The sequence below is a fragment of the Haliaeetus leucocephalus genome, unplaced genomic scaffold, assembly GCF_000737465.1.
Source record: "Haliaeetus leucocephalus isolate CR32 unplaced genomic scaffold, Haliaeetus_leucocephalus-4.0 Scaffold473, whole genome shotgun sequence".
Taxonomy (NCBI): Eukaryota; Metazoa; Chordata; class Aves; order Accipitriformes; family Accipitridae; genus Haliaeetus; species Haliaeetus leucocephalus.
Window position 1 is genome coordinate 7,576,400 of NW_010972909.1, and position 16,716 is coordinate 7,593,115.

Genomic DNA, 16,716 nt, shown 5'->3' on the forward strand with positions numbered 1-16,716 from the left:
TCTGTAACAAGACATACTTTTTTATCCCTCTCAACTGTTCAGTAGTCATTGAAATAATTACAGGTTAACAAAAATGAAGAGCATTAAACAGAATGTCAAAATATGTCTGGTCCTCACAGTTGCTCAGTTTTAACTCTCATCTCCTCTGATGTCATAATTTAATTAGGTATCTCAGTCATCTTAGAGTTTTCCAGAATAGACAAGATCTGAATTTGTAGTCTACAAATAGGCAGAACTACCTCAGTTGCCATCCTTTTTGTTTCACTTATTTAACACAGTGCAGAAAACTGAAAATGAGGTCCACCTTGCACTTTTTCCGAGGCAGCTTTAAGAGTTACTGAATAAAAGTGTCCAGCTGTGAAATTTAGTTTTAACAGCTGATTATGCTTTTCTTCACCAAAAGGAGGTGATCAGTTACTTATGACCACCAGTAGTTTTACAGGAGTAAAACACCTTCAGACCTGCACACGGATAAACATCTAATCAACCTGGGGTTAAAGAAATGGTTTATCTGCCATTATGTATGGGCAAGGATTTTCAGGATTTGTTTCATGAATGATGATCTGTGGTAGCCTTAAATGAAATTGGTCTTTCCAGGTTTTTCTATGAGTCTGTCTGCAGAGCACCATTTAGCTGCTAGTTAGTTGGGTAAAGCAACATAATTTGTGAATGTCTGATGAGGAGAGGGATGAAATTTCTACCCTTTTGCTCTCCTACTGGGAACTATTACTTTATAGATGTCAGGTGAAAGTACTCTCCTGAAGACAGTAGCCATAATACAGAGTTGGAAAGAGTAACTCACCATTTTACTTTTTCTTCTCTCTGTTTCTATACCCCTAAATTATTTTTTTTTAAAAGCTATTTTGCTCTGCTAATTGGAGGGTGAGGCAAACATTCAACAGCATGATTGAAAAAGCTGGAAAATCTCACCACTGTAATTATTTGAAGGGAAACATCTCTCAGTTCCTGTCCGTCTCCACACTTGGTAGCTGCCCTCTTTTGTACCCCACAAAGTATATACATCAGACCCCTGCAGAGACTAGGAAATGCATGTCTTTTGTGAATCTGTCTTTTGATAGATTGCAGCTTCAGCTGTTTACTTGCTATGTTAGTCTCATATGTTTTTGACCCTGAATGACCAAGTTATGGTTTTCTGTGTGTTGTGGAAATACCTGTTGAAAAGGTGGGATGCTAACAGGGTTGGCTACAAACAGACTTTTTACTTTGCTATTGCTGTAACAACTAAGACCACCACATAATGGCTGTATTCAAGTGCTTGAATCATGGAGGCTGAGCCATAATACCGAGTTGCAGCCGAGGACTTAAGCCTCTTTAATGTGGTTCATTAAAAATTGGTAGATGGCTTATCCCAGCCTCTACAAGTGCAGTGTATGTACAGTGGCCGTCTTCCAAGCCATACCTGCATGTAGCAGAGCTGGTGGTTGTATCATAGATTGGGTGGTGAACTGCATCCAGCTTAAGGGGTCACAGTGTGCAAAAGACACCATGGCACTATACTGCAAATGTATGAGATGAGACTTAAAGGTGGGAAAACATGAGGAGGGAGCCAGCAATGTGAGTCTCACGCTTCAGGTCAGAGACTGAGCTGGTTTCCATGTAGATTGGGTAGACTCTGGAGAAGAGGATGAGCCCACTCTGGAAGTATCAACCCATGAGTTACTTTCTGCTCTACTCTTGGTGCCAGAGGAAGGGAGGTTGACTGCCAATCAATGTTTTCTAGTCTTATGGCTTACAAAAGGAAGTATGTCCATACTTAAGACTTAAAGACTTAAAATGGTGGTTCCCCTTACCACATTGCCCCCAAAATAAGAGTCATAAGCAGTTCCTCCTTTTGTCTGTGCTAGCCTGCCTTTTCTTTAGAAGCCACATGTTAGACAGCAGTAGATAGCTATTTTGCAGAGAATCACTGTTCTGAATGAGAGAAACCTAGAAAGTAAAGTGCTTGATAGCAAAAGGATTTTGAGAGTTCCTGAAGGGGTATGCCATTCACTATGTCAGGTTTATGTATATATTTGGTATGTATATAAAGTGTTGGTGGCTTTTAGAGGTGAACAGTTCTCTTGCTGTGTGGATTTGGGATCCATATGTTTGCTGGTCTGTTGCTGGGTTTGGTCTTTCTCAGACTGGGTCTGCACAATGTTGATGAGCATGCCAATAAGGTCTTATTTTGGGTGCAATGTTTTATCTGCCTTTCATAGAAGTTGCATGTGGCTGGGACCTTCTTCCTTGTTATGCTGTGAAGAAGGCTAGTTGCAGTAACTCTGCTCTCTTTTTCTTCCTTTTCCATTGAACTTTCTTGTTATCTTCCCATAATCATGTTTGATACTTCCATCATCTCCTTATTTCCTTCCATCCTGTAGTCTCCAAAATTTTGCTTACAGTAATCATAGGAGGCAGTCTACAAGTGCAGTTGTGTCATCCTGTTGGAACACTCTGGATTGCATACTGCTGTCCACATCCTATGTCCAGTATGGTCAGTGTACACCAAAACCCATATGTGACCAAAGTATGCATTGCGCCGGTTTGGCTCATGTAGGCACAGCTGGGCATGACAGTTTACACATAGCCTGCAGAGATGTTTCACACCCACCCCCCTCAAATTAATTTTGTTCTGTTGCAACACGTTTTATCTGACCTGAACCTTCCCCACACATACGCTTCGTTTTTTTTTTTTTGAAAGTAAGCTTTGCCTGCGAAAGAAATTATGAAGATGACAAATGGAAGTAAAGCTCATTGAAATGTTAGCAAGTCATTTTGTCTTCTGCTGGCTTTCCTCAGGGATAAAAGAACAGCAAAACCACAGCAAAACCAGTAATAAACTTGTTATGGGGGCTGCAAACATAATAGTGATAGAGATCACTTAACAGTGGTGGTTTCTCCTATGTGATAATGTCGAGGTGTTTTATTTCTCCCTTCCCTGTGAGGTAGATCACTATTATCCATAATCTGTAGTGCGCACCACATGGAGGCTGGGGAGGAGAGGTGGTGTCTCAGAGGTTACACGAGGCCGTGGAAGACCCAGCAACAGAATCCAAAGCGTCTGGACCACCCAGGGCCCTGCTCATGTACCACAAGCCATCAGGGGAAGATTAACTCTAAACCCTTTTGGTTGCTCTGTACAGTATAATCATCTAAATGAAATCAATGAATACTTGATTTGAGAGTCTCCCATTGCTCCATCCCTGCTGTTCCTAATGTTTGTTAACAGATTGCTTTGTGGTAGAGTGCAAAGGTGCCGCTCTATAAAACTGTAATGACTTCTGGAAAGGAAGTTGCCCTGTGTATTGCAGAAAGCACCATTCAGTTTTGATTGGAACATGGGGAGTTGAGAAGTTGTTATTACTGTTAGTACAGCCAGTTGGAATAAAAATTTCTGTTCAGTTATGGTTAAGATGACATTTCCTTTTTCCTTGCTTTGCCTCTGTCCTTGTTTACTGATGGAATAGGAGTGTTCTCATTTGCCCTGGGCAGGGAGCTGGTGTGTGGTAAGCTCCTGGCACGCCAGGGAAGAGGATCTCATTTTCTGTCTCCTGTCGTCTTCTGTCTCTCACCCATCCTGTTTGCTACTCCCTTGACTTTCTCTTTGCTGTTGTTTCTCGGTCCTTGGGGTTTTCTGGTCAGTCCCCAGGCAGCTTTTTTATCCTTTCTTGCTCTCTTAGCAGAAAACGTGTTCAGTGAGATGACTGGGGTTTTCCCTTGTGAGGGTGTTTGGTGGTGCCAGATCTCACACTGCCTGGCTCCAGGAGCCCAGGGACTGAAGGGGAAGAAAGAGGAAGAGATTGCGGCTGTAAATGAGCCCCAGCTGCACAAGTCTGTTTGCACAGCAAGGTGAAACTAATCTGAACAGATGCAATTATTCTGCTGTTGCTGCAAGTTATATTTTGTCTCATTTCTCTGTGGTGAAAGACCACTGGCCTTTGGGCTGGCAGCCCACACTGCAGTACGTCTGGTTACTGACAGGGTAGAGATGAAGATAATTTACAGCAGATCTATTAGATGTCATGCATTGGACATCAGGTTTGTACAAACAGCTCTTGCCTCACTTTTGCCAAGGTCTGTAGTTCATGAACTTCCAGGGCTGTGCAGTGGCCTGTCTTTGCCCTGACACACTAGACGGGGCTGACTGGCACACCAGAGGGTTGGCTAGTGAGCTGCAGCTGGGGCCTGGGCTAAGGGCAGAGAGGGCACTGTGCAGTGCTATAGCTTGCAAGCACACTGCACATCCAGTTCCCTCCCCAAAATGAGCCCCAGACCCCAGCACGCTCCCAACTGCTGCCTAACCCAGTGCCCTTGCCCCATCAGGTGTGCCTGTGTGCCAGGTATCTCCCCCATCAGATAACAGCCTTACCGCTGCCTTACAGCTGTGAGAAGAAACTCGAGAGAATTGGTGACAAGGGTAATAGTTTTTTAAATAATGTTGTTTCTGGTTTTTTAGATGTTTGTAGTACTTCTTAATAGTAATACTGTAAATATAAAGTGTTTCAAGGCACAGAAACTATTTGTGTCTTTATTTGTGCTTCTTGGCCAGTTATCCAGAGCTTATAGTAATACTCCATCAGCCTTTTCTAGAAAATCAGTTTAATGTGTTTGACACTGCCAGTGAACCAACTCTTCCGTGAAAACCCTGGTTGCTTACAGGACTAAGCCTCACCCATTTAGATCCTTTTATACCATTCTAGTCATAAAAAGTCACCTTTACCCCCCAGTTTTGGCAGTTTGAAAATGCTAGAGAGTGAAATAGATATCACAGAATTTGGGGGTAGTCAGCCTGCTGTTTCTAGCTCGTATTTCTTGGACTCCTGTCCTTTTTTGGGCCTGAAGCAAAGCCTGGTGAAATTGGCAGGAGTTTTGACAACTGTCTTGGCTGCGTACTGGGTTAGATCTCGTGCCTCTGATGAGGATTGGCCTACAGAGGAGACCCTTGCAGTTTACAAGTTACAACCAGGGACTGACATGTTCTTGTAAAAATATGGAAGGAGTCTGTGTTTTACAGAGATAATGAAAAGTGGAGAATTACTTTCTCTTTTCCCAGCAATTTTTCCACATGCACACACATATGTACATACGTATTTTAGCAAACCAATCTAGTATCCCAAGTCAAGGAGTTACTGACAGGCTGATGACATGAATGTTCACAGCTTTAAATCACTTTTTCTTTGAGAACATTTAGATAACTGCATTTTTGTTCAAGGAAATCTTGACTTTAAAACAAAAAGCCTGTAGGAAACCCATATATTGTTAATTGCAAAAGATGGCTCTGTTGTGGTTTTCCATGCTGCTGATCATATATGGAATCCCAGATGACTAGCAGATCTGATTTTATAATTGTGTTGTGTGAGGAGTTTAGACTGAGTATTACTTGTAATTCTGTCATTATCTCTGCTGTTTCTTTATTAATGCCTTTAGCGTTCTTGGTCTGTCCTCAATCTTTCACATTTTGTACTGATGCTTTATTACAGTGTTTTCCAAATTTTTTAAGTAAAAATATTTCAAGATGAACAACAGTCATTCCTCGGGAACTGACTGAAAGCCAAATGATCTTTATTCATATAGCTATTGCCTTACACACATCCCCTCTTTGGAAATCACTGTTCCATTGTATGCTATTGCTTTCTTGTTCCTACATGCCTTGATGAGTAGTAAAATAGTATTGACATTTAAAATATTGTCACTGGCATGGTTGATGGGTGAATGAATGAATGATTGAGAGAGTTTTCTCTTCAGAGGTGATTTTTCAGGGCTCTTTGCAAATTCAGGCTCTAGTGATGGTTATTTTTTGTATCAGTTACGCTTGCTGTGCATTTTTGAGCTTTGCTTTGCAAACATAAATGGGGCTGTTCTTTTCATTATAGTTGCTATTGTCCATGCCCATCCAGTGTCTTGTCCTCCAGCTGCCCCAAAAGATTTGTGCAGCACTTCGGAAATAACACTTAACTACATCACAGGAGTTAAATATGAAAAAATGTCATTCAGACCTTGCACGGCCTTTACATGCCAGTCACAGACTGTCACCTAGAGTGTATTATAAGCTTGGATAAGCTTTCCATATTTTAGGTTCACAGTTTGTCACTACATTGTTATTTTCATTGCTATGTCTTTGATCTCACAAAAAGCTCTGCACTGGTCAAGGAGTCTGTTGACACAGTCCCCTATGCCCATGTGGGCCTTTGAGCTCATTACAGAGCAAAGGAAGGATCATGAAAGCAGAGCTTCAGAAAACATTGTAGTTGCCAAATAACATAGCATTTCTAAAGCTGTTCTGTGTCTTACTGTGGGCCTCTGCTTCAGATCTGAGCTTTCACAGATTACTGTCCACACCATTCTTTAATTGACATAGCTGTGACAATACAGAATTATTAGCGGTACTTACTATTCTGTCAATGTAGAGAAATCCATCCCACTTAGGAACTGCAATACAAGCAGAAAATAGACCCTTTGCCCTGAGGTTACTGTCCGAAGGTCTAGGCCACAGAAGGTAAGTGGATAGAGAGATGGGGAAGCAGTGAGAAATGAAGTTACAAGCGCTTATTGCCTAGCACTACTGCTGACAACTTTAGGTAGGTTTCCCTTCTGAAATCTGCTGTAGTTCCTCCAGCTTGGTCAGCAGTCCCTGGTCATTTCTGATGTGTCTTTACTGGCAGATGAGGTGCTAGCACGGAAGATCCTGGCCTGTTCTTCAGATGATTTTGTCTAGTGCTAGTGTCAGGAAGCCCCAGCTGTGTGGTGCTAGGCTCTGTACACACATCAGCGCACAAGACAGTCGCTGCCTGAAAACACACCCTAAGTATAAGTATAATGAAGATCACTGATCACACTCTTTTAAAGTACGTGGCTGCTGTTCACATGAAACCTGATAGTGAAATATGCACGGCATCAGTGCTGTCTCAAATCAGCAGCAGTCTGTTAACACACTGTGCTAGTCAGTCCCATTACAGCACGAGAGGGCTGACATGGTTTTTGTTTCTAGTCCATGTGGTGAGGGAACTTATGTTACTGATACTTACTGGGAGATACGTTTACAGTAAAAGTTACGGACAGTTAAAAGCATATCAGGAAGCAATACCTTGAGATTTCATATGGTTAACAAATGGCATTTCCAGTTCTGTATACAAATCCAAGTATGTTTATAGAAAAGTTTTTGTGGTACTAATGGAAATTTCTGAATCTATACATGTCCCTTTCTCCAAACTGGCATAATTTTAATATGAGAAGAACTATCCCTACATCCTTGACTTGTCATTTATTAGAAAACTCAAAATCTTAATGGTTGACATTGGAGAAAAAAGGGTAAAGATACAGGCAAAGTTCCTCTGTATTACCGAAGATAAAAAAGGGGGAATATATTTGCTTCTGGTTATGCTAATTCATCACTCCAAGCAGGGTGTGATTGCGTTCTGTCTAGTCAGTTCTTTTCTTCGTATCTTAAAGAAGAGATATAGCCAAAGTAAAGGGCATTTGGAGATAGACAAGGAAAATAATTGAGTCACAGAGTCTTCTGTTTGAGGAGGGATGGGAAAGATAGGGATTGTTTTAATTTAAAGAAGAGACAAATAAGAGAGGACGTGATAGTAGTGTACGGAATGATGAATGATACAGAGAAGGTGAATCGGGCGCTCTTGCTTGCCCTTTCATAAGTACAGAAGCAGAGGGACATTCAATAAAGCTGAAAGGCAAAATAGTAACACTGTTTAAAGGGAATTTTTAAACAGTAACTACCTTGTTTCCACAAGCTCATCTTGTTTCTTCAGGATGCTAGAGCATGTATTGAGGGAGATGCAAAAGACCTCTAGAAAATGAATTCAAGTTGTCCTGCTAAGCAGATGTTGTGGGCATACTGCAAAGACTACTGACTGGATCAGGTTATATGGCTCATGTGAAGGAGAAGAACTAGTCAGATAGTCTTAAAGAACCTTTTTAGTCTTAAAAATAAGTGGAAGCTGCGTAAGATATTAATACGTGTAATGAGACTATACATACATTTGCTAGATAGAGTAAAAAAATAACTATTCAAGGCAGAAATCTGTTACTGGTGGAAAGAATACTGCTCTGCAGTTGACACCCATATGATTTTTTGCATGTCTCCCTGAGTATCTGCTCGTGAGCCTTTTTTATAAAAGGCTGATGTTCTGCCACATTGGCTCAGGGCTCTACTATCAGGGCCAAACAGACTTCTGTCCATGAGGAAAGTTGTAGGAAGTACATTCATTCTTCCTGAATATTTCTTTCCTGGTATTCTCTTGCTTTGGGATATTCCATTTATTATTATTCATCTTTAATTAATAAGTTTGTATCAAGATCAAGGAGAAAATTTATTTTGATCAGTACATTCTAGGGAACTTCAATAAATAGAGTAAATTGTAGATGTACCTCTCCCCCTCCATTCTTAGATAAAAAGGGGATGGTGAGATATGCAAATAGCTTATAAACAAGTGAGATCACTTTCTGGTTAGATTATTACAATATCTGTTTAGATCCATTGTTACTTTTAGACTTGGTTCCTGACATTCTTTTTGTAGATTTACAATTATATTATAATTCCTCACCATACTGTTTTATTTCATGTAGTACAATTCTAATCCACCCGTGGTGATCATCACTTCAAAGCCTAGTTCCTGTGGTCATTTTGAGTGCTGTACCTGCCTCGTTTCTAACAGCTGTGTCTAGTCCATTGTGGTAATGTTGGTGTAGTGATTAAGACCTGGATCACATCTGCAAAATAGCCTTTCCTTTCCTGCCTCGCTTTCCCCCACCTTAAAATAGGTGAAAAAACTGAGAGTTTCTGGATGAAAACCACTCACTATGATATAGGGAAAATTGCATTGTTAGTAATGTTTCCTCATGCCTTGTAATTAGATCTTTGTTTCTCACTGGCCTAAAGGTCATCATGAATGTATTTGCTGACTTTCTCAGTATTAAACTTTGTGCAGCTATCGAGCATTTAAAATATTTACTATTCAACAAGAACAGATGTATTTTATGAATCATGTAAAGTCTATAATTTGTAAAAATTTATACAAGATACATATTTGTGTGTGTGTACATATGTGCTATGTATATAAACTGTACAGTTAAGAACATATTTGGCTGCCACTGCAGTCCAGCTGCCTCTGAAATAGTTATGGACATTATCTTGGCAGCCCTGAAATACCAACCTACAACATGGTGAAGAACAGTTTAGCTATTTGAAATTGCAGAGAAAATTTAATTGTAAATGTAATTACATAGACAGAGGTATGCAAATTTAGGTCTAAACTTAAGTGAAAAGAAGCATTCGGTCTAATTTTTTGGCATTTGTCAAAAGCCCTCCAAAAAACATCTAGGCTGCAGGCTAAGCTGTCTTTCATAAATCTCAGCTGAAGACTTGCTGCTGACTTTTTAAGACTAAATTATTTCTATTGTTCTCAAGTAATTAAATTTTTGTTGTTATCTGTGGAAAGAGCCCCACTGGGTTGAGCATGTAAGTATATGGGGGTGGGGAGAAGGAGGATTTGTGTTAGCTAAGATGATAAAGCTGAAAACATAGCAGCGGGATATAAATCAGATTTTTTTTTCTTTTTCTAGTTGGCTCGTCACAATAAAACATTGCAACAGATGCTGAAGCCAGGGTCAGATCCAGATGAAGGAGATGAAGCCTTGAGGTATTATGCCAATCATACGGCACAGATAGAGGTAAAGAATTGCTCGCTAGAAGATTGAATATGAGACAAGTTTGCATCTTGTGCATGGTGTATCATCTCTTTTTAAGCTTCTGAACAGCAAAGCTTATTCAATTGGTGTAGATAATTTATGAGAAGGAGAAGGTTGAATAATGTGCTTTTGGCTATGGGAGAAAAAGGAATGCACCTGTATTAAAAGTGGCTCCAAATAATCATTTTACAGTAGCTTTCCTGTGTGTTACCAAACATGTTTTGTTAAGGAAATAATGACTGTGGATAGTAGCTGTGTCATGAAGTCAAGAATAATCTTGTATGGTACATCACTTAAATAAATAATCATGGGTTTCAAAGCCAGTGATGCTAACTGATCAAATTAAAAGTCTGGCTGGAGTACAAAGAGGTTTTGAAGTGGTGTAGACATTCAGTATGGCTTTTGTTTAAAAGACCAAGGCTTGGCCTGGTTCATCAGTTCTGTTCTCTATTTTAAACTTTATGCCTGCCATGGATTGGATTTAGATCAAGATCCACAGAGGTATTTAGATTCTTAACTCTTATATCAGTTCCTGTGCTCTTACAGATTTCATGGGATTATAGGCATCAAGATAGGAGTTAGGAACTGTAGTATCTCTAGACCTTAGTGACTTTGTAAGGAGGAGAATTTCTATGGTGCAAAGGCAGCTGCTGCGAGAGACTGCAGGAAGAGGAGGCACCTGGCTCTCTCTTGGAAATGCTGTATCAAGTCCAAAATTGGCCGAGTATGAAAACTACACAGTATGGTTGCACACAGGCCCAGCCTGAATCCGAGCCAATAATGTTACCTTCAGTGGGCTCCCAGGCTCCATCAACATTGGACCTGAGCTTGCGTGCATTGGGAGCAGTCTTGACGCAAGTGCCTCAGGTCTGTGTTGTCCTGGCTGCCATCAAGACAGGCCATGGCTGGGTCCTTCTCTCTTTCCCACCATCCTTTTTGCCTGATACTGGTCACATTATCCCACCACAGGATAGATGGAAGCTCCATGGCTGTGGTTGTCCAGAGGGCAGCTCAGTGCTTCTCTTCACATATTTTGATACTTTGGGTGCTTTTGAGGTATCTGTTAGCAATTATCAGCGAGTTACCTGGGTAGGTTGTAAATTTAGGCATTAAACAAGCAATGTGGTCTGCTTTTATGTGGCCAATATCTTCTTCCTGGTGTAGTTTCTGAAATCTGCTAAAACCCCATGGCTGCAAAGCCTGTTCCTCGAGCAGATATGGAGGCCTTTATTCTCAGGGAGGCTTTTAAAATGTCATTCTGCAGAGCAGCACCTGCAGCTTATCTCTTCATTTGAGTCCCTAACAGAACTGAAGATGTGCTGTCGGCTTCCTTCACTCACCCTACCAGGTTAGCTGCTAGTCACATAGTCTCATTGCACGACTGCTGGCCTAAGACACAAATATTTACTTAGGACACTTCAGAACTGCCTGTTCAAACGTCACGTAATGCACATGCCCATGGGCAGACATGAGAGTAATTATCCTTCATCTCCAATGCAAATGTGCTTGACTATGTTACTCCTAAAAATGACTGAAGACAGGTGGGGTTTTAGTATGTTCACATAATAAATATGAATTGACAGAGAGAAGGGAGGGTTCTTTAATGCAGGACTGTAACTGGAAGAGTGAAACTCAACCCAGCATTGCTGCTATATCAAATGGATGTTTGCTGGTCTTTCTCTGAAAGCAGTCTTAGACCTGTTCAGCATTTCAGATATAGCTCCTCTATATCAGGGTATCTTATTTGTCTGATTTGAAAGTCAAATAGTGGGGGTTTTTTCACTGGTGGCTGTTTAGAGACATGGGTCTGGGAGTCAAGATGGGTTTTGTACCCATTTCTATATTTTTAGTAATGCAGAGTCCATGATCAGCATGGGGAAGCAATTTTCATGACAGTGTGGTGAGATGGAATAAAATCTAGCTCATGCACCGATAACTCAGTAGGCCCTGAAATACAAACAATGCAAAACCTTGTTTTTTGCCAAGTAAGAAGATAAAAACTGACAAGATATGGGTGCTGTCTGAGTAACAAGGTGCTATTTTTGCATGTTCACCTTCACAACTTATCTCATCATAGAAATAGACTCAAGGTGAGAAAAGAATTTCATGATCTGAGCAGAAAGCTCCCAAACTTCTGCACTGTGTACTGGGAGAGATTCGTTTCTATTTATTGCAAAATTGAAGCATTCTGAATTAGAACACTTTTATATTTGGGGGAAGTTTGGACCTAGGTTTTGCTTGAGACATATATTTGCCTCCTTATTTGAGGCGGGCTTTTGAAAATAGAAAAGCAGTTTTACTTTGTTTTAGGATTCATCAGTTCAACTTCACTGTAATGTTCAAATAATTTATGCATTAATTTATAAAAAAAAGGGGAGCTGTGAACAAGAAAAGATATGACAAAATGGTTGGAAAGTCACTGATCCTGAAAAAAGCATACGTTTTATTTATAGATTGTTCGCCACGATAGAACAATGGAACAGATTGTATTCCCTGTCCCCAATATTTGTGAATTCCTCACTCGGGAATCCAAAAGTCGGGTATTCAATACAACAGAGAGAGATGAACAAGGGAGCAAAGTCAATGACTTTTTCCAGCAGACAGAGGATCTTTACAACGAGATGAAATGGCAAAAGAAAATTAGGAGTAAGTATTGCAATTTCAAAAAATAGCTTAATTATGCTAAAACCCTGCTTTTAAGACTTCAAATACTTTCATTTTAATAGTACACTTTTCTCTGTTCACTCCGATAGTGCAACAAGCAGAACTGCTCAGGGCTTGAGAGTGTAGGTCAGCAGAGTATAGGTCAACTGAGACACTCGCATGCCGCCATAAAAGAGGCATAATATGGAGCAGTTAGTAATATAAGTAATGTGTTCAAGATGATGTTTTGGACTCCAAAAGCGAAATTGAGGGATGGATGAACTGGGTGTAGTTCTACTAAACTCAATAGAGTTGCACCTAATTAAGCCAAGGCCCCTAATATTTAACAAAAACATGTGTAGCTGCATATTTGAGGTTTGAAGATTCCTAAAAGACCATTAAAAAACTTGTAAATGTCAGTCACTTAAAAACATCTCTCACCAGAACCTCAGCTGCTTTAAATCTGCCCGATTCCCGTAGAGTCAGCTCCCCTCTGCCAGTTCACATCAGCCTTGCTTGACTAGGCTGCAGTATGTCCCAGTTTGTTAGCCCATACTGGTGTATGTCCTGGGGTAGTGGGAGAGCCACAGGTACCACCTTAAGCTGCTCGCAGATCTGACAGGCACAGTCAGGATCATGGGGGAGACATCAAAGCAGGGACCCGAAGAGGAGGTGCAACGAAGCCAAGCCAGGTACCCTGAGTTTCTTGTTCAGTTCACTGGTGGGCATTACACTGCTGGCCTTCACCAGGAACAGGGCTGCTGCTGCTGCCCACGTCCCGGGGACAAGAAGCTCCTGCCAGCTCAGCCACTGTCAACTCTGCCCTTTGCTTTTGAAGCAGAGAATCAAGGCTGCAAACTAATTCAGCATCTATAGTATCCTTGAGGGATAAGGAAGAAAATTATATTTTATATATGTAGACATATATAAAAATACATGAGAGTGATCACTTCATTCACTGCTAAAATGCAGATGCTGTTAGGGCGGCACACATCAGCTGCTCACAGCAGCATTACGCAATTGATTAGGAAGGAAGTGAAGAATAGGATCTATGGTCAGCACAGCAGGGAGTTTGGATAGTCAAAGCAATATGGTTTAATGTTGGTTTAATGTAGCATCCTTAACATGATGGAAAAATGAATGTTGGTTGCAGTTTTTATAAATGTCAATTCCCAGGCTGTAATTTTCAGAGGCAGTAGTTAAGTCTTCAGCCTGAACCCTGTCGGCCCAGGTCCGCTTCCCTTGGTGGCACTGTAAGAACTTGTCTGTACTGACAAACTGGCCAGAATAGAAGATGAAAAATAAATTATTCCAGAATAACTCCCTATCTGTACAGTCTGTTTGGGAATAAAAGTCACTGTATTGTAGAAAAATTGCTCCAGTAACAAAATCATATCTGTGAGCTTTGCTTAAGAAACACAAATAAAAGAGCCCAACCCTATACTTACACAGACCAGACCTGCCTAATGCTATAAGCAAAAAAACCAGGTTTATTTTTATTCAGAACAGAAATTCCTCAATTCCTTTCATCAGTGGAATGGCCTACATGTGTTTTTTTTATTTGAAAAGAGAATACAGGTTGAGGCTGGGTTCATTCTTTAGCCAAGTGTCTGTTAGCGTGTAGTCTGTGTTGCTTAAATTGACAGATGGCATTTTCAATGGCTCCAAATGCTTAAATCTCAGCAGTCAACAGCATAAGGTTATCACAATGAAATCTGAATATTTACCTAATCACAGTTAAAGTCTATTTAGACTAAAGCCTGAGACAGTCACATGCAGTTGAAGGAGTCTGCTGTTTATAAAAAGTTAGCTGGGTGCAGGCAAGTCAGGAATATGCTCTGCATACTTACAGGAGGTTCTTGGTACTTTAAAATCTAATTAATAGGAATATATCATGTTCGAATAAATAAACCTCTCTGGCTAGAGATTTTTTCACACATTTGCGCATAGAATCTTATTTCAAATGTTCATTTAAACATATTGTAGTGCAGTCATATATATGAAGTGCTTACCTGGGTCTTAGTATCCTCTGATCTTATTCCTAGCCTTTTGGTGAATCGTTTATGTGACTCTGGACACAAAATCTTAACCCTGTTTTGCCCTATTTCCCTTTTTAGTCTTTTCTAACTAGGTTATAAGTGCTTTTGGATATAGACTATTTCTGTGTATTTGTACAGCACTTTGACACATGGAGATCCTGGCTTCATTTGAGTCCTTTTAAGCAGGAGTACAGAGCAGACCCGTTTGTCAGGAGGTAACCTTGGACATCTGAGGATCATAGTCAGAAAATAGTCAGCTTTCGTAGAACCAAATCCCAGTTAGACCAAATTTTACCTGCTCCCCAAAGTAGATCAAGATGTATTTGGTTTGATAGAGGTGGGGAAGATATGGCAGCTCTGAAACCTTGCCTATTCCATCATTCTTTGAATAATGTCATCAGTGTACTCGGTCCAAATGGGTCATCTAGATGACCCGTTCTGGGTCTTCTGGTTGACTGGCATGCAGAGTACTAAAATCCATTTGTTTGTTTCATTTTGTGTCTCCATGCACAGAGGCTAGTTTCAGAGGCAGGTGAAAAGACTCCTTCCCTAAAGATCCAGTCCTAAAATCTTAGCAGAGGCAAAACTCTCATATAGAATAAACTCTGTTGGGATCTTTGGATTAAAAGCTGTGCTTGAAACTATGTTTTATGGCAAACTTATGTTTGATATTTGTCTATTTTAGTTTATTTTAAAGATCTGCATATTTTCTTCGTTAATCTGTATTTTTTAATTCCCTTGAGGCCATTACTCATGGAGTTCCTGCCTGCTTTCATTTCATTGATTGCTGCTCTTCTCCCCTTTCTAGATAATCCACCCTTGTTTTGGTTCTCCAGACACATTTCTCTCTGGGGAAGCATTTCCTTCAACCTTGCTGTATTCATCAATTTAGCAGTTGCTCTGTTCTACCCCTTTGGAGATGATGGAGATGAAGGCAAGTGGAGTTTGATTTTATTTTTCCTTTTAATTTTAGATGCTTTCAATTCTAAGGTAACGGTTATATAAAACTGCATCTTCAGGTATGCTCATATCTGCAGAAGCCATTTAGTATCTTCTAAGTAGATACCAGATGTTGTCTGAAATGTGGTAGTTGATCTTCTGTGTGTCACATGGCCCATACGATGTGAAGTAAAATAGACAGAACATAGCTGCTAAGCTGAAGATTATCTAGATGATCTGAGCTAATTCTTTTTTTTTTTTTTTTTACATTGCCATATTGCAGTGTACTACTGCACACATTCAGTTACAGCTTCTGAGCCGAAGAAGGATTCCTGGCAGCAGCAGAAGGACAGAGATTCCTTAAAACTGACCAAACTGAATGACTTGCAGTCTTAAAAACATATGGAATAGAATGATTTGAAAACTAGCTTGTTGGCTTTTGACTATTTTGTTTATTGGGATAAAAGGATATAACTGTTGCAGAGGATAAACACATTATCTAAAGATATGCTTAAAACCTATGATTCTGTCTCTGCTTCATCACATGCCACAGGAAATATAGCAAATAATAAATTTCATTAAATAAATGCAGCAGGCTAGCGGGAGGCCTCTTCGAATCCATAACAAGCTTAATTGGGATAAAGGAGACTAAATAGTTCAGAATACTGGTAATGGGAGTAGAGCCATTCACCTCTGGGTCTTTGATTCGTGTCCAGTCCAGTCAGTTATGTGACTGAAAGTCACCTCTGTCTGATGGCATGTGAACTGGGCTGGTGGAAGCAATCCAGCTTCTAGTAGATACATGTGCTTTTCACAAACACCAGAGTTGGCACAAGCAAACATTCCTGTTGGCTGGCTAAACAGAAAGGCAGCAGATTAAAATATATTGGCATGGAGACCACGTTGCCCTTTCACCCTGCGGGGTGGTCGCCACAGGTCACGGCACAGGCACCTCCGCAGCTTTGCGTAGCAAAGTTTGCAGCACTGTGCCGTGTAAAAGGGAAGCGTTTGTGCTTTGTGCTTTCCTGTTTGTAAACTGAAGAGTCACTCGGAGTGCACACACATTAAAGCCCGTGTGGGGTGAGAGGAGAAATAAAGAGTTAAAAATAAACCTTTTAAGCTACTAAATTTTAGCTAATCTTTACTCACAGAAATCCTCTGGTCTGCAATCAGTAGGTATTAATACTTACTTTGAACTGCAGATTTATATAGTATTAGTTTAAGTGGCCCCAGTAATCCAGTGATTTCAGTGATAGCGCATTTCAGGATTCCAGTTCCTGTTGCTTGTAAAAGCAAAAGCGATTCCTGAGCAATAAACAATAGGTATGGCCAAATGGGATGAGCAGGTCATGAGGCAGCCTCCTCACTTCCAGCCTCCCCCTCCACC

At 40.5% G+C, this 16,716-nt stretch overlaps 1 protein-coding gene across 2 annotated transcripts in view; it reads left to right on the plus strand.

The window, feature by feature from the left end:
• Positions 1-16,716, plus strand: part of ITPR2 (inositol 1,4,5-trisphosphate receptor, type 2) — a 267,987-nt gene that overhangs the window by 205,778 nt on the left and 45,493 nt on the right. For both annotated transcript variants that reach the window (XM_010575416.1, XM_010575415.1), the window contains 3 exons: positions 9,583-9,690; positions 12,162-12,354; positions 15,199-15,324. In XM_010575416.1, the coding sequence (XP_010573718.1) occupies positions 9,583-9,690; positions 12,162-12,354; positions 15,199-15,324 (427 nt within the window). The remainder of the gene's footprint in view (positions 1-9,582; positions 9,691-12,161; positions 12,355-15,198; positions 15,325-16,716) is intronic.